The sequence below is a fragment of the Capra hircus genome, chromosome 20, assembly GCF_001704415.2.
Source record: "Capra hircus breed San Clemente chromosome 20, ASM170441v1, whole genome shotgun sequence".
Lineage (NCBI taxonomy): Eukaryota > Metazoa > Chordata > Mammalia > Artiodactyla > Bovidae > Capra > Capra hircus.
Window position 1 is genome coordinate 56,900,125 of NC_030827.1, and position 26,591 is coordinate 56,926,715.

The 26,591-nt window shown below is 41.4% G+C and overlaps 1 protein-coding gene across 1 annotated transcript in view; it reads left to right on the plus strand.

The window, feature by feature from the left end:
* Window positions 3,575-26,591, plus strand: part of MARCH11 (membrane associated ring-CH-type finger 11) — a 115,555-nt gene continuing 92,538 nt past the window's right edge. The window contains exons 1-2 of the mRNA XM_018065811.1: window positions 3,575-4,320; window positions 5,504-5,659. Of these exons, the coding sequence (XP_017921300.1) occupies window positions 3,790-4,320; window positions 5,504-5,659 (687 nt within the window). The 5' untranslated portion in view covers window positions 3,575-3,789. The remainder of the gene's footprint in view (window positions 4,321-5,503; window positions 5,660-26,591) is intronic.

Genomic DNA, 26,591 nt, shown 5'->3' on the forward strand with positions numbered 1-26,591 from the left:
ACTTAATGGAAAGGCAACTTTTAAATATTTTTCATTAAAGTATACTTGATTTACAATGTTCCAGGTGTACAGCAAAGTGATTCAGATATATTATATATGTATATACATACATTCAGATATATAAGCATCATCATATATGTATATATGCATATACATACATATATATTCTTTTTCAGCTTCTTTTCTACTATTACAAGATACTGAATATATTAATAGTTCCCTGTGATATACAGTAAGTATTTGTTGTTTATGCATTTATATACAGTCTTTTGCACCTGTTAACCCTGGATTCTTAATTTGTTCCTTCCCTCCCCCCGTCAACTTCCCCTGTGGTAACCATAAGTTTGTTTTCTATGTCTGTGAGCCTATATTCTGTTTTGTAAATAAGTTCATTTGTATCTTTTTTAGATTCCACATATAAGTGATGTCATATATTTATCTCTGTCTAGTATGATAATCTCTAGGTCCATCTGAAAGGCAGTTTTAAAGAGCTCTTCAGGCTAACTCTATTGGAGGACAGATCAAGGTCATCACACCTAGTGTAGCTTCAAAGTCATTCCTGAAACAACTCTGACCTAGTGTAGCTTGAACTGTTTTCTGCCTAATATCCCGAGGTGACTTCAGGGGACACCTTCAAGATGTGGTCACAGGGAAGTTCAAGGAGAAAATCGTACACATATCCATTAATATCACCAAAGAAATTTTTGGGACATGCTTGCCTGAGGCCCTTCCATCTCTCTTCCATCCTTGGATTCAACTCAAGAGACTCCTGATGTCTAAAGAGTTTGCATGTTCATAATGAAAGACCTTCTTTGGTAAAGATAAGTGTAACTCTGCACATATGGGTGGGTGGGGTGGGCAAAAACATGAGGATAGAGCCTTTTCAAGCATTACCTGTGTTACTTAGATCTTTCTCTTCATTTGTATAGTTTGGATGTGCCTTTCTCTGTTTGCTCAGATTGGTAGAATTGCCTCTCCCTTCATCCATTTCTTAGTTGGTGGATGCATATCAGCCATTGGATGGCTTTCGGTGGCTGTGGGTGCCCTGTGGTGCTTTATGTGATGTCTGTGTCTCTCTGTCAGCTCTCCTACTTGGGTGCCAGCAGCTGAGAGTGGTTTATCCTTTCAGTACACTGCACTGTTTTTATATATTTATGGCAGAGGATGCAGTCAAGGTTACAAAGGTATTTTTTTCCTTGATCCATTGAAGACTCACTGAGTTAAGCGAAGATTACAAACAAGTTTCCCTTTGTTCAGGTCAGCTTTGGAGATTGCTGCTGCTGCTGCTAAGTCGCTTCAGTCATGTCCGACTCTGTGCGACCCCATAGACAGCAGCCCACCAGGCATATGCTAGCAGATAATATTTTTACATGGCTACTCATCATCATAAGGAAAGTTAATTTTCTCTTACCAGAGTTATTTTTCAACAATCAACTGAAAGAACACATCTAGCATTGTGGCCAGTTTACTCTTTAATCCATGTTACTTTGCTGCCTGAGTCATTGCGCATTGTTTATCCAGAACTCACAGCTTTTATATGCTGTTCTTCAAACAATGATGGATTGTATCATATTTGGGAGAAATGTATTAGTTGTAAACTGAATTATTTAGGGGGATTAAAAAACAATTTAGACACCTTTTAATTCAAGAATTTAGGATTAGGGCTTATGATCAGATTACGACTTGTGGCAGTGTACAGTCTTGTGCGATGTCATTTTGACAGGTGAAGACAGAAAATGAAAGCATTATCTACAACCATATTTCTTCAGTGTGATAAGTTCCTAGGGCATTCAAGGATTATTACTGTTATTTAAATGTGCTTGCTGCTTGCCATTTGGCTACCGAAAACAAGCTAGTTGGAGGAGGCTAAGTGTTAGAGGATATCTCTGGGAACTCTCATCTGGAATCACTTGTGACAAAGCATTCTTGACTTCTTTTTCACTACTTCTCTGCTTTCCAACCAAACCAATTTCTGTTGAAAGAGCTGGATTATTTTTTTTTTTAAACCAAATATACTTCTTACTGCCAAATGTATAGTGGAAAAATTAAATTAGGCTGGTAGTTTATCTTAATCATTCAAGAACATCTAGCTATTAATAGAAGTCAGTGCCACCAAACATGCCATGTATTATTAATACAGTATTGTTTTAGGAGGCAGGAAACAGAATTGGGGGAAAAATCATTCGGTGTTTGAGTCAGAAAATCCGTGGAGTCAGGGAGCTCAAAAGTTCTTTGTTAATAGTTCTGTGACCTTGAACAAGTAACTTTGCCTGTCTGATCCTGGCTCTACAGCTATGAAATGCAGCCAAAAACGACTGCCTGGATAGCAAGTCAGTTGTGTCAAAGACATCAAAGTGTTACACTAGTGAAAAGAACCGATGCTTTGAATAGACACATTGCAGTATATAAATCTATCGCTTTGTGATTTTACACTGTACGAATTTGGAAACTAGGCATGTGCACCGGTCCCCGCCCCCCGCCCCCGAGTCTAGTTCCCTGCAGGTAAGGTAGTTTATTTTCAGAAAAGAACTGAGCTTGTTGCCCTGCAGAAAGAGGAGGCTTTTCGGAGGGGAGTTCCAGAGAAACTGGCTGGCTTCCGGGTGCATAAAATCGAAATCCACGGCTGCAGCAACTTCTGCAGGAGAGGTGTCATTTGAGTCCTTTCTATGACAAGGGTGAAAGAGACCACCCGCCACAGAAACGAGGCATCAGGGTTCACTAGGAGGAACCACTCTAGGACATGATATTTCCAATGTCACCAGGATATTTTCAAATAAACCAGGATACTCACTGCAGGAGGGAGAGGGCGAGGGGGGTAGAGAAGGAAGATGCAGGTTTTAGTGACTTCTGTTTTGGAGGCTCCGGAGGGTCAGTGTGTGCGCCCTTCCCTTGAGGGAGAGGGCTCAGGGAGCTGGAAGCCGTCTAGGGGAAGCATCCGTTAGTCCCCAGGGCCCCGCGCGCCCTTTCCTTCGCCCCCTGCTTAGGGGGCGGCTGGGGCGCGCTAGGGGCAGCAGTGTCGCGAGCCCTCCGCCCCGCCTCCATTCCCACGCGGGTCTCGGGTTCGATCGCCCCCGCCCCGTCCCGCGGGCATGCCCCTAGCCCGTCCGGTAACGGTTTCTGGACCCGGTGGCCTCCGACCCGCCCCCCCAAGCCCCCCTCCCGCAACCCACCGGAGCCGCAGTGCTGCGCGGTTCCGAGAGGGGTAATCCGCCCCGGAACAGACGTGAGCGGCCCCGGGGCGGGGTCGCGGAAGGCGGCCTAGGGATTCCCCCACCCGCCTCCCCCTAACTCCATCCCGCCCGCCGTCTCCGCACCTCACCGGAGGTTTGCGCTCGCCCCCTACCCCCGCCCCTTCCCCATTCCCCGGAACGACCCCCGGCTCCTCCCCACCTACCGCCGGGCGCCGGCTCCCGCCGAATACCTCCTCCTGGGCCCATCCCCTTCGCGGCGCGGCTCCTCCCCCTCCCCTGGTTGCCGGGTCCCCCGCCCTCGCTCCCCCTCCGACCCCCCTCCCCCCCGGGCCCCGCCGCTCTCTCGAGCTGCCGAATCCGGCACCGCCTCCATCAGAGCCGAGCCCGCGGCTCCGCGGAGCAGCAGCCTCCGCCGCCGCCGCCGCCGGACCCTCCGCGTCCCCTCCCCGTCCCGCCCCTCAGTCCCAGGCGCCCCGGGCCCCCGTCACCACCCTCCTCCCGCCCCCTCTTCCTTCCCTCCCTCCTCCCTTCTCCGTTAGCCCGCAGCCCGAGCCCGGCCCGCTTGCCGGGCTGGCAGGAGGGCGGCGGCGGCACCACCATGAGCTTTGAGGGCGGCCACAGCGGCGGCCGGCGCCGCGAGGCGGAGAGCGGGGACGCCGAGCCACCCCCGTCGCCTCCCCCGCCGCCTCCCCCGCCGCCGCCGCCGGGAGAGCCGGCTTCGGGCCCCGCGCCCCCTCGCTACCTGCCGGCGCCGCCCGCGTCCCCTGAGCGCCGCGCGGGGTCCGACGAGCCGCCAGCGGAGGTGGTCCCGCGGCACCGGGGCGCCGAGGAGCTGCCGCCGCCGCCGGCAGGGCAGGAGGTGTCGGCGGCCGGCGACTCCGGCGAAGGTCCGAGGCGCCTTCCGGAGGCGACGGTCCCCGAGGCGGCGGCAGGGAAGGGCGGCCCCGGGGAGCCCGAGGCCGGCGCGGGTGGGGAGGGCGAGCGGCGGGGCGCAGGCGACCAGCCCGAGACGCGCTCGGTGTGTAGCAGCCGCAGCAGCAGCAGCGGCGGCGGCGGCGACCAGCGCGCCGGGCACCAGCATCAGCACCACCAGCCCATCTGCAAGATCTGCTTCCAGGGCGCCGAGCAGGTGAGCCCCGGAGGGACGTGGGGCAGAGGGAGGTGGGCTCGGGCAGGGCTGGGCTGGCTCCCGGTCCGGATGGCCGACTTTCAGCACCAAGGACAGCGCCCGCTTCTGCGTTCCTGGGATGAGCGGTTGCGTGGCGGCTACCCAGGGTCCCTTCCTTGCAAAGGCAAATAACCTTGTCCCGGTGGCGAATAGTGCTTGATTTGGTCTACACTTTTTTTTTCCTACCTGGTTTTGCAGTTACACACTCCTCAGGTGTTTTAGTGGTAATGCTATAAGTATCTCTTTTGTGAATTACTAAATGGATTTGGTTTATACATAGAAACCAACCTATATTCCTTTATCTACAAGTTTATCGTGTGGCAGATAGCCTTAGAGCACAAACAGGGAGTGAGTCATTTCAAAACCAAAAAGGGCAGAGTCTTTCCTTATTGCAAATTTTGGTGACTCAGTCTCACTGATGTGAAAAGCATGTTAGAGTTTTTAATAGGACAAATATAAAATGGATTTTGATCTTGTGAAAGAAAGCCTATTTAGCCAACAATGTACTTGATTAGAAACACAATTCTAAAATTATTGACTCCGTTAGAGGTGCATGCAAACTTATAAGCAAGTAATCGCGGGGTAAACAGGATATACATCTCTCTTATGAAATGTGTGGTCTCAGAAAACATTAGGTTTAATATTTTTATAAGTAAGGAAATTGCATAAGAACATGTAAGCTTTCAGGAATATAGTGCCCTAAGTCAATATTTATGATACTACATTTAGAAAAAAATAAAAGCATAATGCTATTGCAAGCTACTTTCTGGGATGGCATGCATTTCTTCTTTAGCAATGATTAAGAATAACTGCAGAGGAAATGCATCTGACCATCCACTTAAAAGTTATTAAAGAGATTTAATAGTACAGCTTTTCCCCAAGGGTATTGAGAGCTATATCTTGCAGACATTTTGTATGTTGGTAGAACATTTATGTCATGACTCTAAGTAATATCTTTGAAATAGTTTTAAGACTTTAGTTTCATTCCCACCAGAGATATAAAAATTTAATTTCATTTTCTAGGATGGAGTTCGATGCTTGTATCCTTCTGAGTAAATTGCTTTGCAAGAAAAGAAAGCAAGTATTGGGTTTTTAAAACAAAAACACAAACATAAAGATTCAGGCTGAGTTGTTCTCTTTTCAGGGGGAGCTGTTGAACCCCTGCCGATGTGACGGGTCCGTTCGGTATACACATCAGCTGTGCTTGCTAAAATGGATCAGTGAGAGGGGTTCCTGGACCTGTGAACTCTGCTGTTACAGATACCACGTCACAGCCATTAAAATGAAACAACCCTGCCAGGTAAACTGTTGTGAAATTTCCTTCCCTTGAAGTCATTTTGCTACTAAGCATGAGGATATCTGCATACACTACTTAAGATATTCTATACAAATCACTCTAAAACCAAGATTTAGAATTTGTAGAGATGTGCTTTGAGAAGTCTGTAACATTTTTATCTGAGAAACTCCAAAGCCATTTTTTATTCAAATGGCTTCCTTTATTAATTGGTTGTTTATGGATGAAATTATACTCATCCTAGTTTGTAAATGGGCAAGTAGGTAAAAAAGTGTCTTATACTCCAGTTAATTCAATTTTATTAATTAGAAATGTTACACAAATTATTTTAGTAGTATTTTGTTAATTTAAGCATTGAAACTCTAAATGGGCTCCATTTACAGGAGATAGATGCAAGTAAAGCAAAAGTTTACTAATCTGGAAACTTTGGTGGGATCTATTATTTCTAATCTGAGCCGTTTTTACACTTAACCAGACTTTCTTTTTCATATGAGTATTTTTTCACAGTTTTATTTTGGCTACTTTCATTCATTGCTCTGTTCAACTACACAGTGGATGCAGAAGTATTCCCAATATTTACTCTCAATAATATTACTGAAATTTTATATATTCTTAGAACTTTTAGTGCATAATCACATGATCGCATAATGCTCATAACCAGACAAAAATTCTTGGAGAGATAAGCTTTTTTTTTTTAAATGGTGGAACAGATTCAGGTTCTTGGAATAGACTGGTGGGATGTAAAATAATACTAAGAAAGACATCTTAGACTAAAGCAGAATAGTGTGTAATTGACAAAGTCTTATAGTGACATGGGATTGAAGTTTAGCCAATATAAAAGAGTAGGTTCAAAACAGAAATGAAGGAGGTAATGGAAGGAAAAGGAAGAGGAACTGAAAGTTAGGAGGGTGAGAAAGTAATAAAGTCCCATGTTCCCTGTTTCACTTTAACTTACCAAATTTAGTTTGCATTGAGCAATATAAAATAGATGGAATTGTTAGTGATGGCAGTAGGAATATGGAAGCTGAATTCAGTTGAGTTCTGTTCAGTTGCTCAGTCGTGTCCAACCGACTCTTTGCGACCCCATGAATTGCAGCACACCAGGCCTCCCTGTCCATCACCAACTCCCGGAGTTTACCCAAAGTCATGTGCATCGAGTTGGTGATGCCATACAGCCATCTCATCCTCTGTCATCCCCTTCCCCTCCTGCCCCCAATCCCTCGCAGCATCAGGGTCTTTTCCAATGAGTCAACTCTTCACATGAGGTGGCCAAAGTATTGGAGTTTCAGCTTCAGCATCAGTCCTTCCAATGAACACCCAGGACTGATCTCCTTTAAGATGGACTGGTTGGATCTCCTTGCAGTGCAAGGGACTCTCAAGAGTCTTCTCCAACACCACAGTTCAAAAGCATCAATTCTTCAGCACTCAGCTTTCTTCACAGTCCAACTCTCACATCCATACATGACCACTGGAAAAACCATAGCCTTGACTAGATGAACCTTTGTTGGCAAAGTAATGTCTCTGCTTAATATGCTATCTAGGTTGGTCATAACTTTCCTTCCAAAGAGTGTCTTTTAATTTGCAATTAATTTGCATTTCTGATACTCACCATTTAAGGCATGATTAGCTGGCATGAAATAAAAGGATGAATTTTCTCAAGCTGACCTAAGGCTGGTAAATAATTTGGAAAGAAGATGAATAACTAATGTGAATGAATGATGATGATGGTAAAGATTGGCACAAACCTGACATATTTTCTCAGAACCACTAACTGATTGACCTACTTGAGTATCGATTTATAGATCTGTCATTATTGTCTTGAAAAGCAGAGGGAACCATGCCCAAATAACAGGATATGAGTAGTATAATTGAATCTATAATAATTTTATGAATAGAATGTGTGGAGATGAGAAATGGAGAGCCTTGAGGCTCCAGTGAAAAGTCCCATGAGAAGTGCTATGGTCAGATGTTCCAGAGCTGATATAGATTGCTAAGTATTTAAAAAACTTCAACTTATGCCACGATGTATTAATTTGCTTGGTGTGGTTAATTCTAAAGCAAATATAAATAGGCACTTGATGTAATTTTAAAATAGAAGAGACAGAGAGTTGGGGCAAAATGATATTTACTAATTCTAAACCTATAGCAGTATAGATTATTACTGTATTTTGTTTCATTTAAAAAATCAGTAGTTTTGCTTCATTTAAAAAATCAGTAGTTATTTTAATAAAAACAAGTCCCCAAAGTGTGTATGTAATATGACTGAAAAATCAAGAGGAAACAAAAACAACCAAAAACCAAAAGCTAACCTAGTATTACTAATACATTTAGGATTAATTTTATTATGACATGTGCAAATACTGTCATAATCTGTGGCCTGACCTGTTTGTTCCAGTGAACTACAAAATAATATTTAGAAACGAAATTGATATGAGCTCATGATGATGATAGTTCAGATCATGCCTGAAAACACAACTTTCCAGGACTGCATTACGTGCTTATAAAGCTCAGTACTCTTAATGAACAGAACTCAGTTATAAGGTTCCCATAGCATAGATTGCCATACCTAGGAGCAGATTATCCTCAGATAAAATTTGAATGATTGACTAACATATCTGTTATTGATGACCCACACACTGAGCATTTACTCTGAGTTTTGGTTTCCTCTGGTGTGAAGCTAATCAAATTTAGCATTTGATTTTTTATGACACAGCAGAGATCCATCTCCTCATGGTATAGGATCAAATGGGAACCATGTCATGTCCTTCCCTTGCACTTTCTGAACCCCTTCATTTTAAGTAGAGAGCCCTCCCATAGCTGTGAGTAGGTAGTTCCTTGGATGTAGAAGGGAAAAAGATTAAGTAATACTAGTAAGAGAAAGCATTTACTGGACACTTACTTTGTGCCAGGCACTGTTCTAAGTGCTTTACATATTCTATTATTGATGTTTAATCTTCAAAATAAACTTATGAGGTAGAGAATATTATCTCTATTTTATACAAAAGGAAACTGAGGTACAGCATAGTTGAGTACTTTTTACTACGCTCATATCTAGTAAAAGACAAAGCCAAGATTCAAACAGTCTGAAGCTCTGAGGTCCATGGCCTTAGCCACTGTGCCCTGGTTGGCAAGTGTTCTTCTCAACTTCATGATAGCCATCCTGATGTTTCTGGGTTCATCACGACTTATCCTGTGTTATGCTGAGTCAAGCAGGCACTGGTTTCAGCCTGAGTCTCGATGATGGTCTGGAAAGGCTTTATCTACTGCTGTTTAACAAACTACCTCACGCACTTAGTGGTTTAAACAACATCCATCGTTTATTATCTCTTAAGAGTCTGTGGGTTGACTGAGATCAGTTGGGAGGTTCCTCTCCATATATGGCATCATTCTAGAGCTGTGAGGTTTGACTGGATGGGAACATCCAAGAGGGGTAACTTTATTTGACTGGACTGACCCAATGGACACGAATTTGAGTAAATTCCGGGAGCTGGTGATGGACAAGGAGGCCTGGCGTGCTGCAGTCCATGGGGTCGCAAAGAGTCGGACACGACTGAGCGACTGAACCGAACTGAACTGACTTGTGCTGGTCGTTGGTTGGAAGCTCAGTTGGGGCTGTCAGCTGGTGCTTCACTCTTTTCTGTGTGTGATTTGGGTGTGGTGATTGGATTTTATGATTGAACATAAAAGTAAAAGTTACAGGTCTGTTATGACCCAGCCTTGGAAGTGACATGGTTTTATGCCTGCTGCATTCCCTTGATTGAAGCAAATCAGAGGATCAACCAGATTCAAGAGAAGGAAAAATAGACTCCACCTTTGGAGCCTGCCTTCTTTAAAAAGAGTGGACATCTTTAATCCCCTGTGGAGGTAGCTTCCAAAATGGTGCCGTCTACTTACCCTGGTGTTCGCATTTGGCCCTCATCAGGTCCAGATCGGTCAACATGTACCACCATAACTCCCCTTTCAGGGATCAGAAATAAAGAAAGTTAAAAGATGGATGGGAGTTGGACTCCATCGGCAGTGCTCGATGTATCCACTAAAGCACTTTCAGAAGTGACTGTTGCCATGATGCTCCTCTTGGTGCCGAGAGAGATGTGGGGAGAGAGAAGGAAAGGAGCAGCTAACCAAGAAGCACGTGTGTGTGCAGGGAACATGTTGCAGTGAATCTAAAACCTTAGTTCTACTGGTTTTTCTCACTGAGATTAGAATTCCTTGAGAATTGGAGTGTAAACCTCCCCATTTTGGGAGCTTTTAGTGATGCTCATCAACATGACCCAACAGAAATCTGATGTAGCCTGTAGAATATATTTAAATCTTAATTACTGTATCATTAGCAGTAGGAGCTAATTAAGACATTAGGAGTAATTAACATGCATTTACGTTCCTACTACCTCCTTGCAGAATCTTTTATTGATTACCATATTCAAGATGATGCATTAATGATAATTTTAAGAGTAAAAGCTAATTCTGTTTTGAATCTCATACTGTGGTATAAAATTAGTGCAATCTAAGAACATATAAGATCAAATTTGAGATGGTGGTGATATTTTAAATTAATTAAGCAAGTATATTTAGCTTTATGAATGCTTTCAGTACTTTTTCAAGAACTAGAGATGTTTGAAGAGAGAATATTTACTAGATGAAGCATTGTATGGGAAATTTTAAACATGCTATAAGACATGGATTATATGGCAACCCACTCCAGTACTCTTGCCTGGAAAATCCCATGGATGGAGGAGCCTGGTGGGCTGCAGTCCATGGTGTCGCAACTGAGCGACTTCACTTTCACTTTCACTTTCCACTTTCATCTATTCGAGAAGGAAATATCAACCCACCCCAGTGTTCTTGCCTGGAGAATCCCAGGGACTGCGGAGCCTGGTAAGCTGCCATCTATGGGGTCGCACAGAGTCGGACACGACTGAAGCGACTTAGCAGTAGCAGCAGCAGCATAATGCCTAAACATAGAAAAATAAAATGCTAATGGAAGGCAGTAGCTATGTTACCTTGGCTGAGTTAACTATTTGTGCCTCAGTTAACTCATATTTAAAAGATAATAAAGGCACCTATTTTATATATTTTTTGAGGATTAAATATGTATATACCTGTAAAATGCTTGGAATAGTGCCAGCACATAGTAGGTGCCATTTTAATGTCGACTCCGATGACATTTACTTGTTCAGTTGGCTGAGAGATGGGGACTCTCACTCGCTCCCAGCAACAGTTCTTGTTGTTTCCTTCAGTCTCTTGTCACTGAAATAAAGTTATTGACTCTTCTTTCCATATCATTCTTTATCCCTGCATGTTTACTCTCTGCTTTTTCTAGGAGAGCCCGCCTAGGTTTCCGACCAGATTGGTTATTATAAATAAAGAAGGAACCAGCGTTTTACAAAATCAGATGTAGTGAGATATAAAATGTTCTCAGCCCGTGGGCGCATGTTTACTCTCCAGCTGTTCCTCCCCATGAGTCTTTACTGGAGTCTGCTTATAATTGGAGAGATGCTTTTTCATGGCCAAGCACAAGGCAGTACCCTCCAGTGTCACTGAGTAGCATTGCGTGTTTACGCTCTGGAAAGACCCCTGAGTTTGGGTGTGTGTGATAAGCAGGAGGTCAAAGAAGCTCCAGAGATCCTGGGGGGGCAGTCACAGAGGGCACAGGCAGGTGGTCCAGCATCAGTCAACGGTGAATCTGGTATCCATCAGCTTTCCTTCCTCCTCTGTTACTTGGGGCACCAACGACTGGCAAAGGGCTTGTGGGGTAGGGTCGGAGACTGCCACGTGGGCCGCCTGCCTTTATAGATAACAGGGCCCCGGCCATCTTTACCAGCCAATAACATTTTTGTTAATCTGCCCCAATGCTTTTCCTTGAAGCTCTTACAATGGACTATCAGCGACAAGTCTTCTTCTAGCAGTGAGACTGATTGGAGCGACTCCTTGAAATGAGAGTAGTTTTCATTTTTATCTATGTTCTTTTCCTGATGGGATTCATTGTGATAGTTTTGAATTAGAGATGAAGTTGACACGAGGCAGCTTCACCTTGGCTACCGTTCTAAGGTACAGCTTCTGGACTACATGTGTACAAAGCGATTATAGACCTTTAATGAGCTTCTCGAGGGCCCCGTGATCATTATTTTGCTAAATAGGGCTCTGTCGTGAAAGGGGTATTTCCTCCTTCAGAGGTGATTTAAGTTGTTCTCATGATGTAGCTGATGAAGTAAGAGAAGCTGACAAACTATCATTGAAAATTGACTGTGATTTTGGAAATGCATTAGGAAAACATCAGAACATGAACTTTATCAGCATTGCTGTCTGTTGAAATACTCAAGGCGTTTGCATTTAATGGATTAAGAATGTCTGCATACATTCAACATGGCTGAAGTGGTGAAGCCACCACTTTTACTTTTTCTCTGTTGCTCTTGTTGGCATCTCTGTAGGTTTCCCAGCAAATGACACGTGGGGGGGCGGGCACGTTTTATTACCATGCCTGAATATCTGAGAAACAGTGCTGAAATGTTAATATTTAAATACATGTACTGATGTATATAATAGGTAATTAAAAATATCAAAATAAACAAAGAACACATCATGAGGCATCTCCCTGGCCTTTGAAGTGATTTTTGTTTCATTTGCTTACTAATTCTCAAAGCACTTAGATCTGCATTTTACTGCAGTTAAACACTGCCCAGTTAAATCTGCACTAGAACAGATTAATAATCCTCTAGTGAATAAAACATGTAAATTATACTGCATCTACTACTATAGCCATCTTACCTACTGTATGGGCTGTGTGTACAGTAGTTTAGCAATCTGTTTCAAAGCCAGATGGTTCCAAGATGATAGTAAAAAAAAAGATGGAGACCCTTCAGGGTATCGCGGACTGGTACTTGCTTTAATCCTTTATGGAGAGAGGGCCAGGAATGATGCAGTCCTGATGGATGATACTCTCCAGAACTTTCTTTCCCACATGTGTCTGCTTTTCTACATTCATTCTAGCTCTTTTCAAGTATATCTTCCTTTTGACACCTTTCTCTTCTTTGCTCTCTTGGCCTCTCCACTCAGCTGCTTGTAGAGGAAGAATCTGTCCCTAAAAATCTGTGGGACAGATTTTAGAAAAAAATGAGGTAACACAGATAATGTAGCTTGGCAGTCACTTTCTTGGTCACTTCGTGGGCATTCAGTGAGTATTTGTAGTAGGCATGAGTGAATGAACACATGAGCAAGTGTTTTAGAAAGATAGAGAAGATCATGGGGGTCGTGTTCGTATTTCTGTGGTGAGAATATGATTTAAGGAAATTAAGTTGCATTTACTCCTCACCCATTAGCCATCTACAGTTAATTTTCAACTCCTTCTTAAATTGACCTCATACTCCTATCTGAATCTGCCTGGGAAAATATGTTTGGTTCTTCAGACCATAGGGAAAAAAAAATCTTAAAAGTAGGGTCTATTTTTAAAAACCTAGAATAAAAAAAAAAAGTTTTCAGTGAGACAGATCTGCTCTTTTCAAAAACTAAAATGTCATGAAAAAGACTCTGTGAATGTGAAATTACCCATGTGTGACACACTTGGTTTCTTGAGGTTGTCACTGGTTGAAGGATTTCATCTAGCATTTGTTCAGAGAAATTGAATAATTTGTTGGAAATTTTACTGTATGATCGCGGGTGTAGATGAACTGCTAAGAATGTCTACTGGGTAGTTTTCTTGGTGTGAAATCTGCCACCTGGCTGAAAACTAGGTGATGGATTTTTTTTTTTTTATTTTTTAATGAGCAGTTTGTACAGTTGTAACATAACTTCCAAAATGATTTTCCACTGGTGAGTACAATACCCCAACGCAGGGCGATGCGGCAAGGGAACAGACCATCTCTCCCTTACTCATTTCCTGCTTTGGCTTGGCATGTGGCTTTGCTGTGATGTGACTGACATTTGCTGAAGGGATCGGAACAAAGGAAACTCAGCTTCCTTCTATTTTTGGACCTTCTAAGAGTAGGATGGGGTGAAGCTACAGTGCTTCTGACCCTTCAGAGCAGCAGGGAACGGACAAGATAATCGCCTACAATTACAAGTAAATGGATAGCGGACATTGAGGACGTTGCCAAGACAAACTGCACCGTGGCTTGTACTTTTCGTATCCTTGGATATTTGACAGCATCTTCCCTGTGCCCATAACTTAATAGTTGAACAACTGTTCTAGTGATTTAGCCAAATTAAGTCCCACATAAGGAGAGGTGGTCTGGAAGCAGTCCCGTGGGAAGACGTGACAAAAACGTTGCTGTGTAAAGTCAGTGAGAACTTACTGGGGAGATATTTCTTATTCAGTCCCTCCTTTTAGGTATATATGCTCTGAAAGTGACTCTAAAAACCTGTTCCCCCCTCCCCAGTTTTCATCTCTTCAACAAAGCTGATTTTGAATAATGACATCTGGGCAATGCATGTGTCCTTTACATGGTAACGGGGTTCCGTTGCCCTAATATGTTTTCCAGTTTTCTTTCTCATTTTGGTATGCTAATTATGTGCAAGTGGCCAAGGCTTAATCTAGGCACAGGGGCCCTCCTGGTATGAATGGAGCATCCAGCTCTTATTTCAGGAGCCCTCTGGGCACGCCTTTGTTATATATGGACCTGCAGTTGTGCCCTGACACTTACATGTCATAACTCCAGGGTACAAAATAGTTCAGATAAACAAGGAACTATTTCAAGAAATGTATACAGGCTTGCCTTGGTTTGTTCAGCCTGTTAAAAAAAAAGTCTTTAAGAAGGATAATATCTCTCACAAATATTAGTGGATTTTATTTATATTCCTGTGACAGAATATTCCAGAAGCCACAGGAAATACTTTTTTCTTTTCTTCCCACCCCAGTGTTAACTTCTTTTCTGTGTTACATTTGCAGATTTTAATATAAGTATGTATAAGCATCCTCGTGTACATACACACTTTAAAAGAAAGTTTTTAAAAGAAAATAAGAAAATCAAGGGCTTCCCAGGTGGTACTAATGGTAAAGAATCCACCTGCCAACGCAAGAGATGCGAGAGACTCAAGTTCAATCCATGGGTCGGGAAGATCCCCTGGAGTAGGAAGTGGCAACCCACTCCAGTTTTCTTGCTGGAGAATTCCATGAACGGAGGAGCCTGGAGGGCTACAGTCCATGGGGCTGCAAAGAGTCAGACATAACTGAGCACAAAGAAATTTAAAACTTTACCAAATTTTGGTAAAATTAGTTGTAATCTTAAGAGTAGAATAATAATAAAAAGCACAGGATTTTCCAGGCATATACTGAGCATTCTGTAAATATTTCTCTTATCCTCCTTCCATCTTTTTCTTCCTTTTCTTGACAACATCTTAGCCTTCTCTTTGTACTGAAGATAACTAGATGGGAGGTTTGCAGGGGAGCCTGCAGCTCTTCAGAGAGAAAAGACACAGTGAACAGGGTGACAGCCCTTGTCCACGCTGTGTTCTCTAGGGTTGACAGGCATGCCTTAGGGCAAACCTGGGAGTGGAAAGAAAATCTTGAATGCAGAATCCCTTTCAGTCCCCTCTCAAACTGTCTTCCTTTTACCTTTCATACTACAAAAGCTTCTATGAAAGACATTTTCAGAACTAGACACGGTTTTTCAATAATTTGAGAAATAACAGAAAGAAGAAAAATGCTAAGTCAACAAAATTAGAACTAATTGTACCAAAATTTGTCAGGTAGCTTTGAGTGACACGTCGTCCCTAGACTTGGGGGAAAAGACCTCCTTGAGTAGTTTGGTGAAGCATAAGGATGGGTGAGGAATGTCCTTACCTCCTGTCTGCCTCTTCTGTCTGACCTACACCCTACTAAGACTGAAGTAGTATACGTTGCATAGAAGGACATCTGAGATAGAAATATGTTACTTTCATTTTGGGCATAATTAAGCTCCACTATAGTAAACTTCAGGGGGAAATTCTCAAGCATTCCTTGAAATGCTTTTGGGGAAACTTTCAACTCCTAGTGATGGTGAATGCACAGTGATTATTGATATAATAGGGCATAGAGCTGGATTAATATCTGTTTATTTTTCATTTAGAAGATCTTACTCATGTCAAGGGTTAGGCTCAAAATATTTCATCTTTTTTTCTACTATGAATTAGTTGATGATTTTTATTGACTATTTTTTCACTCATCAGTACATTAACCACTCCCAAGTTGCAGGCACTGTTCTCGGTTCTAGAGCTATGGAATTTGTTGAAACAGGCCTCTGTTTCTAAATTTAAATTCTTGATGATGAAGGACAAACAATAAACAATAAGTAAGCAAACTAGGTAATTTTAGATTAAGTTAATAATTTCAGTAGGAAAAATCTGGAAGATTTAAAAATGATTAAAAAATGATTTAAAAAATGCAATGAACCATATGATACTGGGTTAGGGTTGGAAACATCAGTGTAAACTCATGTTTTGCTTAATATGGATACAAATGGTTACATATGGAAATATTTATAGATATGTGCTTGTGCATGAGTTAGTATACACACACCCATTTCTTCTCTCTGTCTCTTGAGAAGCCTAATAGTAAAATCCCAGTTACAGTTTACCTAGCACCAGATCTTAGTTTCCAATATCATCCTCCAGTAAAAGGAACCAGTCTTATACAAGATGTTATTCTATGAGATTGGAGTATGTTGTTCCAGAAAAGAAAATGCTCAAAAAAACAATGATGGGACTCAGGAAAAGGACACATGAGCCAGCCTGGAAGAGTCCCCAATGGCTAAATTTGGAACAATTTGAGCAATAAAATAAATAATGTAGTATTGGATTATAATGTAAACTGTAATATGAACTTCCATGTATGCATATTATTATAAATAAATGACTGCATGAATAAGCAAATGGAGGAAAAGAGACAAATCTCCCACAGAGGAATTCTAAATTATATATTTATATACTGTCCTCTCCAGGAAGTGGAGCCCAGCTCCCCTTGGCTCTTGAGTATGGGCTGTACTTAGTGGCTTGTTTCCGAAGAATAGACTGGTTATAGGATAGAATGTGGGGAGAGTGATTAACTTAACAGTAGAGAAGTCTGGCAAATGCCGCCCAAGCCTTGTGGCCAAGTTTAACATTACCAGTGATAAGCCACGTTGCTATTATGTGCCCTTGATACGGTGTGATGAGACCACCTTCCTTACCTTTGTAGTCTTCCTCCTAAAAACCCATAACCCTCACTGAACCATGAAACAGCAGACCAAACCTAATTGGGGTACAGACTACAAAATACCTGACCAGTACTCTTCTGTGAAGAAAAAACAAGAAAAGCCCAAGAAGCTGTCACAAGCCAGAGAAAGCTAAGGCTATGTGGCGTGCATGCCCCTCTGTCCATGGGGTTCTCCAGGCAAGAATACTGGAGTGGGTTGCCATGCGCTCCTCCAGGGGACCTTCCCCACCCAAGGATCAAACCCAGGTCTTCTGTATTGCAGGCGGATTCTTTACCGCCTGAGCTGCCAGGGAAGCCACCAGGAGATGCGGCAACAAAACGTAATGTGGCGTCCTGGATGGCAATCTGGAAATAGAAAAAGGACATTAGAGAAGAACTAGTGAAATCCTAGTGAAGCGTGCTGGTGGTTTCATTTCTAAGTCACGTCCGACTCTTGCGACCCCATGGACTGTAGCCCGCCAGGCTCCTCTGTCCATGGAATTCTCCAGGCAAAAATACTGGAGTGGGTTGCCATTTCCTTTTTCAGGGGATCTTTCCAACCCAGAGATCAAACCCTGGTCTCCTGCACTGCAGGCAGATTCTTTACCAACTAAGCTACCAGAGAAGCTTAGTAAAGCTTAGTAAAATGTGGAGCTTAGTCAATAGTAACGTGCCAGTGTTGATCTACTAAATTGTGACAAACGTACCTTAGTAATGTTAGATGCTGATGGTAGGAGAAATTGTGTGTGTCATATATGGGAACTCTTTGTACTTGTCTTTGCAACTTTTATGTACATCTAAAGCCACTCTTGGAGAAGGCAATGGCAACCCACTGCAGTACTCTTGCCTGGAAAATCCCGTGGACGGAGGAGCCTGAGAGTCTACCATCCATGGGGTCGCAAAGAGTCAGACACGACTGAGCAACTTAAAAAAAAAAAAAAAAAAAGCCACTCTAAAAGTCATTTTTTTTTTTTTTTGAGGTATGGGAAACACTAAGTGTATCTAGATAGAAGGGGTAAGGAAAGTCTTTCTGAGATGATGGTAGTCAAGTTTAAACCTAAAGATTGATGATAATCACCCTGAAAGGAGGAGCAGCTAGATCAAAGACTCGAAATCATGAAGAGCTTGTTGTATTGGGCAGAATAAAAGGGGATCCATGAGTGAGGAAGAGTAGGAGATGTTGGGGAAGTAGGGATGCACCTTACCACACAGGCCACTTGTGATAGATTTGTGTTTCATTCCAAGAGCCATGGGGCATCATTGTAGAGTTTCAGGCAGAGGAGTAAAATAGTAAAAGCAACAAATACCTTTGGGTGGTTTGTAAAGCCTGGATTGGAAGGAACCTGGGCTGAGAGCAGGAATGCTGCTAGAACGCTCCCTGATGGATAGGAAGGAGGTAACAGGGGTTCCTATTTGGATGATGGCAGCAGAGATGAAGAGAAGTGTATCCAAAATGCTTTGAAAGTAGAAGCAAGAGTTAACTTTTTTTTTTTTTGTAATTTATTACATGACAAAACACCTGGACTGAGTTGAAGCTGTTTGTAGTCTTTTTCTAAGGTAGGGTCAGTTTTCATATATTTTGCTGTAGAAATATTGTGATCAATTATAGGATATTGACCTAGACCCTGCTGAGCATGGAGGATATTATATAATACAATAAAAATGTAACATACTTTAAAAATATGGACAATTTGAAATTCTGAAACACATATGGTCTGAAGTGTTTTGGGTAAGGGATTTTGCTCTAACATATGGTCTACTCTGGAGAGTATTCCATGTGCTCTTAAGAAGAGTATATATTCTGCTCTTGTTGAGTGATGTATTCTATCACTCAAAGGTCTGTTTGGTGTAGTTAGTTTATTTCCTTGTTGATCTTCTGTCTAGTTGAAAGTGAGGTATTGAAGTTTCCAAATGTTATTGTTAAATTGTCTATTTCTCTCTTCAATTCTCCCAGTTTTTTATGTATTTTGGGGCTCTGTTATTAAGTGCAGATATATTCATAAGTGTTACGTCTTGATGGACTGACTTTTTTTTTTAATGACAAAATGTTCTTGGTCCCTAGTAACAATTTTTATCTGTAAGATACTAGTATAGCTACTCCAGCTGTCTTTTGGATATGTCTGTGTGATTTATCTTCATTCTTTTTATTTTCAACCTATTTGTTTCTTGAATCTAAATTGTGTCTCTTACAGACAACACATCATTGGATTATTGGGTAAAAGAGTTTGGACCTGTATGTAGTTATTCCTGTAATAGTGTCTAATGAAAATCAACAAATGTTGTTAACATTGCTTGAAAGGAACTATATCACCTGAGGCTTGATGTGAGTAATTGAGAATTTGTGGAACCCTAGGCTTTTCTATGGAGAAGGCAATGGCAACCCACTCCAGAACTCTTGCCTGGAAAATCCCATGGACGGAGCAGCCTGGTAGACTGCAGTCCATGGGATCGCTGAGGGTCGGACACAACTGAGTGACTTCATTTTCACTTTTCACTTTCATGCATTGGAGAAGGAAATGGCAACCCATTCCAGTGTTCTTGCCTGGAGAATCCCAGGGATGGGGGAGCCTGGTGGGCTGCCGTCTCTGGGGTTGCACAGAGTTGGACATGACTGAAGCGACTTAGCAGCAGCAGCAGCAGACTTTTCTAATAAACAGGATATTCTTATAGCTATTCATAAATACTCAACTGTTTCTTCTAAGTCTCCAAAGCCCCCTGAGTATGAGCATTTTGACACAATTAACCTTTGTAATTTTAGATCATCCTTTTATACACTTGTTACACATCTTCTAGAGGAGCTGAGATTATATGTAGGTCAGTGGGATATAATGGATAAAACACAGACTTTAGCAACATGCAGACCAGGGTCTAAATTTTAGCTCAGCTACATACTAAGTTGTGTGACCCACAGTGATACCGTAGGTATTCATTCCTTAGTGTTGTTGGAAAGTCAAATCAGGTAACATTTTCAAAGTTCTTGGCATGTAACTGTTTTATTAGTTCTGTTAGAACAAGAGTTGGAACACATAAAATTCTGCTAGGTTTTGTATTTGTTGTTTATTCACTTACATTCATCCATTTAATCCAACAAATATTTATTAATTACTTACTAGGTCAGGCACTGTTCTAAGGGTTGGAGATAAACAGAAGAGTAAGCAAAAGAAATAAAATTCCTGCCCTCAGAGGGCATATACTCCAGAGAGGGAGGTTGATAATAAACAAATAAAACTTCCTAATAAAAAAATTAGTAAATTAATTCATTGTAAGTGCTAAGGAAAAAACTTTGGCCAAAAAGAGGGGTATGAAAAGCTGAGAGAGGTGGCTAAAATTTTAGATGAAATGGTTAGGAAAGTCTACCCATGCGTGAGATTTGACATTGACAGAAATTTTCCATATGTGGCTTTCTAGAGATAGGAAGTAGGATATACTCATGAATATTTAGGGGCTTCCCCAATAGCTCAGTGGGTAAAAAATCCATGTGCAATGCAGGAGACACAGGCTAGGAAGATCCCTGGTTTGAGAAGATCCTCTGGAGCAGGAAGTGGCGATCCACTCTAGTATTCTTACCAGGAGAATCCCAGGGACAGAGGAACCTGGCAGGCTACAGTCCAAAGGGTCACAAAGAGTCAGACATGACTAAGCATGACAGTGATGTTTCCCATGGTTAGTTTTCCTACTAAAGTACATTCCATTCTGGGTTTTAGTTTTCCATGAGTAGACTGTTGGGGTCCATGTTTTACTGCCTATAGTTTTCAAGTTTGCATACGTATATTAAAAACCTTGGTGAAAGTTGAAAGTGAAGTCGCTGCCATGTCCGACTCTTTGCGACCCCATGGACTGTAGCCTGCCAGGCTCTTCCATCCATGGGATTCTCCAGGCAAGAGTACTGGAGTGGGTTGCCATTTCCCTCTCCAGGGGATATTCTCAACCCAGGGCTCGAACCCAGGTCTCCTGCCTTGTAGGCAGACGCTTTACCATCTGAGCCACCAGGGAAATCCTTGGTAGTGGCCCTATTTCCTTGACCTGTTGTATATCTTGGATATTATGGTGAATGTTCAGACATTGGTTTTAAAAGCAAGGAAAAAGACTACACTGTCATATATATATTAAGAGAAAAAGAATAGTTAAAAGTGTATTTTGGATTCTAAGAATCACAGATGCTCAATTTGTACTTCCTGAATTATTTAAAACATTTGTATTGCCACATTCACTGTTCAATCTATAGAATTATTAAGGGGTTAGGAGAATCCCAGGGACGGGAGAGCCTGGTTGGCTGCCGTCTGTGGGGTCACACAGAGTTGGACACAACTGAAATGACTTAGCAGCAGTAGCAGCAGGATCTTAAATACAAACTATCATATATGAGAAACGTGAGAAATTCAGCCTGTTCAGATTATAATTCTTCTTAACACTAATTATTATAAGTATAATATATTTTATAAATATAGTGATAATAAAACACTTTTCTAGAACAAACACATTTTTTTTTTCTGTGAGAAACACACATTTTCTGAGATGGATTGTTTTGAAGGGACGCTCCATCATCTCATGGAATGCCATCCAAGAAACTTGATTATCTGGAGAATGAATGTGTGAGGCTGTAATTTTCAATGTACTGTAATTAAGAGTTTTTGACATGGCATGTATATGACTTGGCCACTCTGAAAGTCTTGCAGGGGCTGAAAGTGGAGAAGTGGCTTTTTATGTTGCTCCTGAAGCTACAGAAATTGATACTTGGATTTCCAAAATCCACATGACATAAATGGCTTCCATTTATCAGTGCAGCGGAATGCAGGGTACCCATCTTTTTTGAATCTCGGCCATTGACAGAGAATGAGCACAGAGGAGCTCTGAAGGTTGAGCACTTCTTCTTCCTCCTCAGAAAACTTTTAATAATATGGAGACATTTTGTCTCAGCTTATGGTACTTAGCTCACCAAAATGGGATAATCCGTTCCTCAGATTTGACGGGAAATGTCATCTGTAACTTAAAAGCCCTGGGTTTCAAAGGCATGAGCATAAGTGGGTTATGAACAATCTTTTATTCAGGAGAAAAGTGATGGTTACTTCATGGGGAGTGACATGTTATAAACATGTGCAGGAAGGAAGATAGATGTTCTTACAGCAAATATTCTCCATAGAACTCCAGTCTGGGTGTCCTGTGTTTGACTGTAGTGAACTAGTTTAGATCTTCCGTTAAAAATCTAAAGCCTTTTAAGATAACTCAGTATCTTGAGAGTTTGTAATCAGGGCAAGCATCTGATGACTGATATCCCCTTCCCCAGTGAGATGTCAGAAAAACTTCACCGTGCAACTCCGCCCTCTAGTGTTTCCTGGTCATGGTCTCAAAATCGGACCCATGGTGCCCAGAATTTCACTAGGTTACAGATATTTCTATATATTTCACATCTTGTTTGAAAATAAATTTGGCCCAGGTTCCATTTGTGTAAAAGCCTTTGACATCTGTTTTTGTTTACCTAATTTGTTTTAGAAAAGGTGTTCCCCCCATTTGATTAGATTTTGATTGAATCAAACTTGTTTCTTTATTCCACTTTGCAAATATGGAGGATTAAATTTTAGTCTGTTGAGAGACTTTGGAATAACTATGTCTTAAATAGTTTAAGAACATAAATCACGTGAGCTCAAGAAGAATGTTAAACCCATTTGAAGTTATTTTAGGGAGCACATTCACATGTTGATTCCCCACTGACTATCTAGGTGCAACAAGTTTACATAGAAGATGATTATGACATCTAGCATCCCTGTCGGGAGAAGGCAATGGCAACCCACTCTGGTACTCTTGTCTGGAGAATCCCATGGATGGAGGAACCTGGTAGGCTACAGTCCATGGGGTCACTAAGAGTTGGACACGACTGAGCAATTTCACTTTCGCCTTTCACTTTCATGCATTGGAGAAGGAAATGGTAACCCACTCTAGTATTCTTGCCTGGAGACTCCCAGGGACAGAGGAGCCTGTTGGGCTGCCGTCTGTGGGGTCGCACAGAGTCGAACACAACTGACATGACTTAGCAGCAGCAGCGGCAGCAGCATCCCTGTCAAAGCTGTGGTTTTTCTAGAAGTCATGTATGGATGTGAGAGCTGGACCATAAAGAAAGCTAAGTGCTGAAGAATTGATGCTTTTGAACTGTGGTGTTGGAGAAGACTCTTGAGTCCTTTAGACAGCAAGGAGGTCAAACTAATCTATCCTAAAGGTAATCAGTCCTGAATATTCATTGGAAGGGCTGATGCTGAAGCTGAAGTTCCAATATTTGGCCACCTGATGTGAAGAACTGACTCCTTGGAAAAGACCCTGATGCTGGGAAAGATTGAAGGCAGGAGAAGGGGATGCCAGAGGATGAGTTGGTTGGGTGGCATCACCAACTTGATGGAAATGAGTTAGAGCAAGCTCTGGGAGTTGGTGATGGACAGGGAAGCCTGGTGTGCTGCAGTCCATGGTGTCGCAAAGAGTCAGACATGACAGCAATTGAACTACACTGAACTGAGCATTTTTGTCAAAATATTTGCAATATATTGATGATCAAGTATTTTAGATATTTTGCAAATTAGACAAAAATATCCTTAGTATTTGGATTAATGTATTTAAGAGAAACTGCTGCTGCTGTCATTCAGTCACTAAGTCGTGTCCAGCTCTCTGCAACCTCATGAACTGCAGCAAGTCAGTTCTCCTTGTCCTTGACCATCTCCCAGAGTTTATTCAAACTCATGTCCATTGAGTCAGTAATGCTGCCTCGTCTCTGCCTCATCGCATCCTCTGCCTCCCGCTTCTCCTCTTATCCTCATTTTCCCCCAGCATCAGGGTCTTTTCCATGAGTCAGTTCTTTGCATCAGGTGGCCAAACAACTGAAGCTTCAGCTTCAGCATCAGTCCTTCCAATGAATATTTAGGGTTGATTTCCTTTAGGATTGACTGATTTCCTTTCAGTCCAATGGACTCTCAGGAGTCTTTTCCAGCACTGCAATTCTTAAGCATCAATTCTTAAGAGAAACTATTGATTGAATATTGGGGCGGTTTTATTTGAAAGAGAGACTGATCACATTTCAGCTTCTTTTGTTCAGCTTCAGATTTTTCAAAGAGGCCCTTTTATTTTGCTGCAGGCAACGTTTTTAAAAAGAGAATTAGATGAGAAGCAATTTTCATGATGTAAAACTTATGAACTATATGTGAAAATGAGGTTTTTAATTACTGCTGATTGTTTTACTAATGGTGAGCCATCTTGCTTGAGGGAGAAAATTTTTCCAGGAGGCTTAAGCTCTTAGTTAACAACCAGAGGAACCTTAATGAAGCAGTTACTATTGAGGTCCCAGCCACCTCCTGAGGTTTATCACTGTGGGGAGAGATGGTGAAGAGAGAGTGTTTCTGTCTGGTTTGAGTACCCTCAAAATAACTAGAGTAAATGAAAAGAAATAATAGCAGAAGGAAAAGGAATGATAAGTAGAGTTTTCTTTTTATAAGTGGGGAATATAATTTTATTTTAGAGATACAAAGGTTTCTAAGAGTATTAATAGGGGTATTAGACAAACTTAGTTGTCTTGAACAGTGTTAATATCCTTCCAAGTCAGTGAGGCCATAGGTACTCTTGGTTCCATGCTCAGAAACTAAGACCTATTAGTTATTGTGTGTGTGTGTTTCTGTGTGTGTGTGTTTGTGTGTGTGTGTTAAACTTGTGGTTTATTTTGCAAGTAGTCTTGGTAATGTGGTTATATAGAATTGCCCGTGGTTAGAAAACTCAGATGTTTTTTAAACTTTATATTTTATATTGGAGTATAGCCGTTAACGACATTGTGATAGTTTCAGGTTTTCGGCAGAGTGACTCTAACCATACATACACAAATATTCATTCTATCCCACACTCCCCTCCCAACCAGGCTGCCACACTAGCATTGAGCAGCGTTCCCTGTGCTGTATAGCAGGACCTGTTAGTTATTGAAAATGAGTAATACGGAACTATCAATAGGTCAAAGAGCTCAGTTTGTGATACTGTCCCTGCCCTCTTGGCTGAGTAACTCAATTATCAAGAAGTACAAGAAAGGATGGTAAAGGTGGAAGGAACGTTACACTCTATTGGGGGAAACGATTTCAGCACTGTAGTGTCCAGCCTCATAGGTGGGGCAGGGGGCTTGTACAAAGCTTCTGATAGACACTTATGTGGGCATAACATTCATTAAATATATTTTAAATAGGGATAATGTGAGGCGGATTTTAAGTGGACAGATAAACATTTAAAAGAAATACACTGTCTCTTCCATAAAGATGCACATGTAGTTCTTTCGCCTTATCAAAAATTAAAAAGTATTTTGAGACCAGCGTGGATTTCAGAGAAGATTTTAAAAAGCTGAACATGATCATAATTGCATAAATTAGCATGATAAATTTACAGTTGACTGTCTTGGTCATGTATAAGTTTTAGTTTCGACAGCTGGAAAAATGTTCTTCATCAGATTTTCGTACGGTGAGAAAAAAGGCTTACATTACTTAGTAAATGCCTTTTTTCTCTCTGAGTAGCAAACCATAGGTGCTAAATGAAATAAACACAGAATAAATTAAAATTATTTTGCAAGGGTGATAACATGCTTTCAGTGGTTAAATCTTACAGCAAAATGAAAACATACTCATTTTTACGGTGTTATTGCAATGGAGAGTTAATAGAAAATTGGGACAATTTTCAATGAAATAGCATAATGTTTCATTAAGAGTAAGGAGGAAAATTCTTATATTAATCATGTATATGCATTACACGTTCTGTGTGAAAACATATTTGTTTAACCATTTCCCAGCAGCTTCACATCAATATAAGACTAGTATTTCCATAAAGAACCATGAGAATAATGGCCATCGTTAAAGGCAGTTTTAGTTTATAGTTTGAAGACAAGGCCTTAACTTTAAATAAGGTGCTAATTATATATAGATGACAGTTCTGTGATATGAAAAGAAAACACAGAACTCCTTATCAACTGTGAGTCAGAATTTGGCCAGCACATTAGAAGTAAAGAGAAGCTCATTTCTCATATGGTATCAGAATCCAGTGATGGAATTTCCTTTAGATATCTGGTCAAAACCAGCCAGTGTCAGCAAAGTGACTTTACAATAATTAAATTATACAATTACTATCTTTTAAGTATCTAATAAATCCACTCAGAACTCAGTACAAAATTATATTGCTTTGTCTACTTAGAGATATTTGTGGATTAAAATGAACTTGATTGCGCAGTGAGCAGCAGTGCAAAGTGACGAAGATTAGACAAGCGTTTACTTTAAGCAAATCCCAATATGTCATTTCCAGGACTGAAAATATTTCTGAAGTATGGTTGAGAGCTATCTGCTACAAGAGGATTAGAGTATGTTTGAGCATCTCCCCTTGGACACGCTTTCTCTGCGGCAGAGCCTTTGAAGAGCTCGGAAAATAAGCGTGTTTATCGTAAAGTTTGTGTCGCACTACAAGACACTTGTGGAGATTCTTACTGATAATAATAATAGCTGTTGTTTATTGAGCTTGTAGGTGCTTAAGAGGCATTGCCTCATTTAATTCTGAAAAATACTGTAAGAATGAACATTTGGAAAAATGTATCTTACTTGGAGGTGCTTCAGTTTAAGTTTGTGTCTACATTTACAGGATCAACCAAACTCTCTGGAATTCAGTGACATTTAAATCAGTTTGGGAAAATGGAAAAACCCTTTCCAATCAGTTAAGGAGACTGAATGCTAGTTTATGAGTCACCACATATAGTGACTCAATGGTGAAGAATCTGCCTGTAATGTGGGAGACACAGGGTTGATC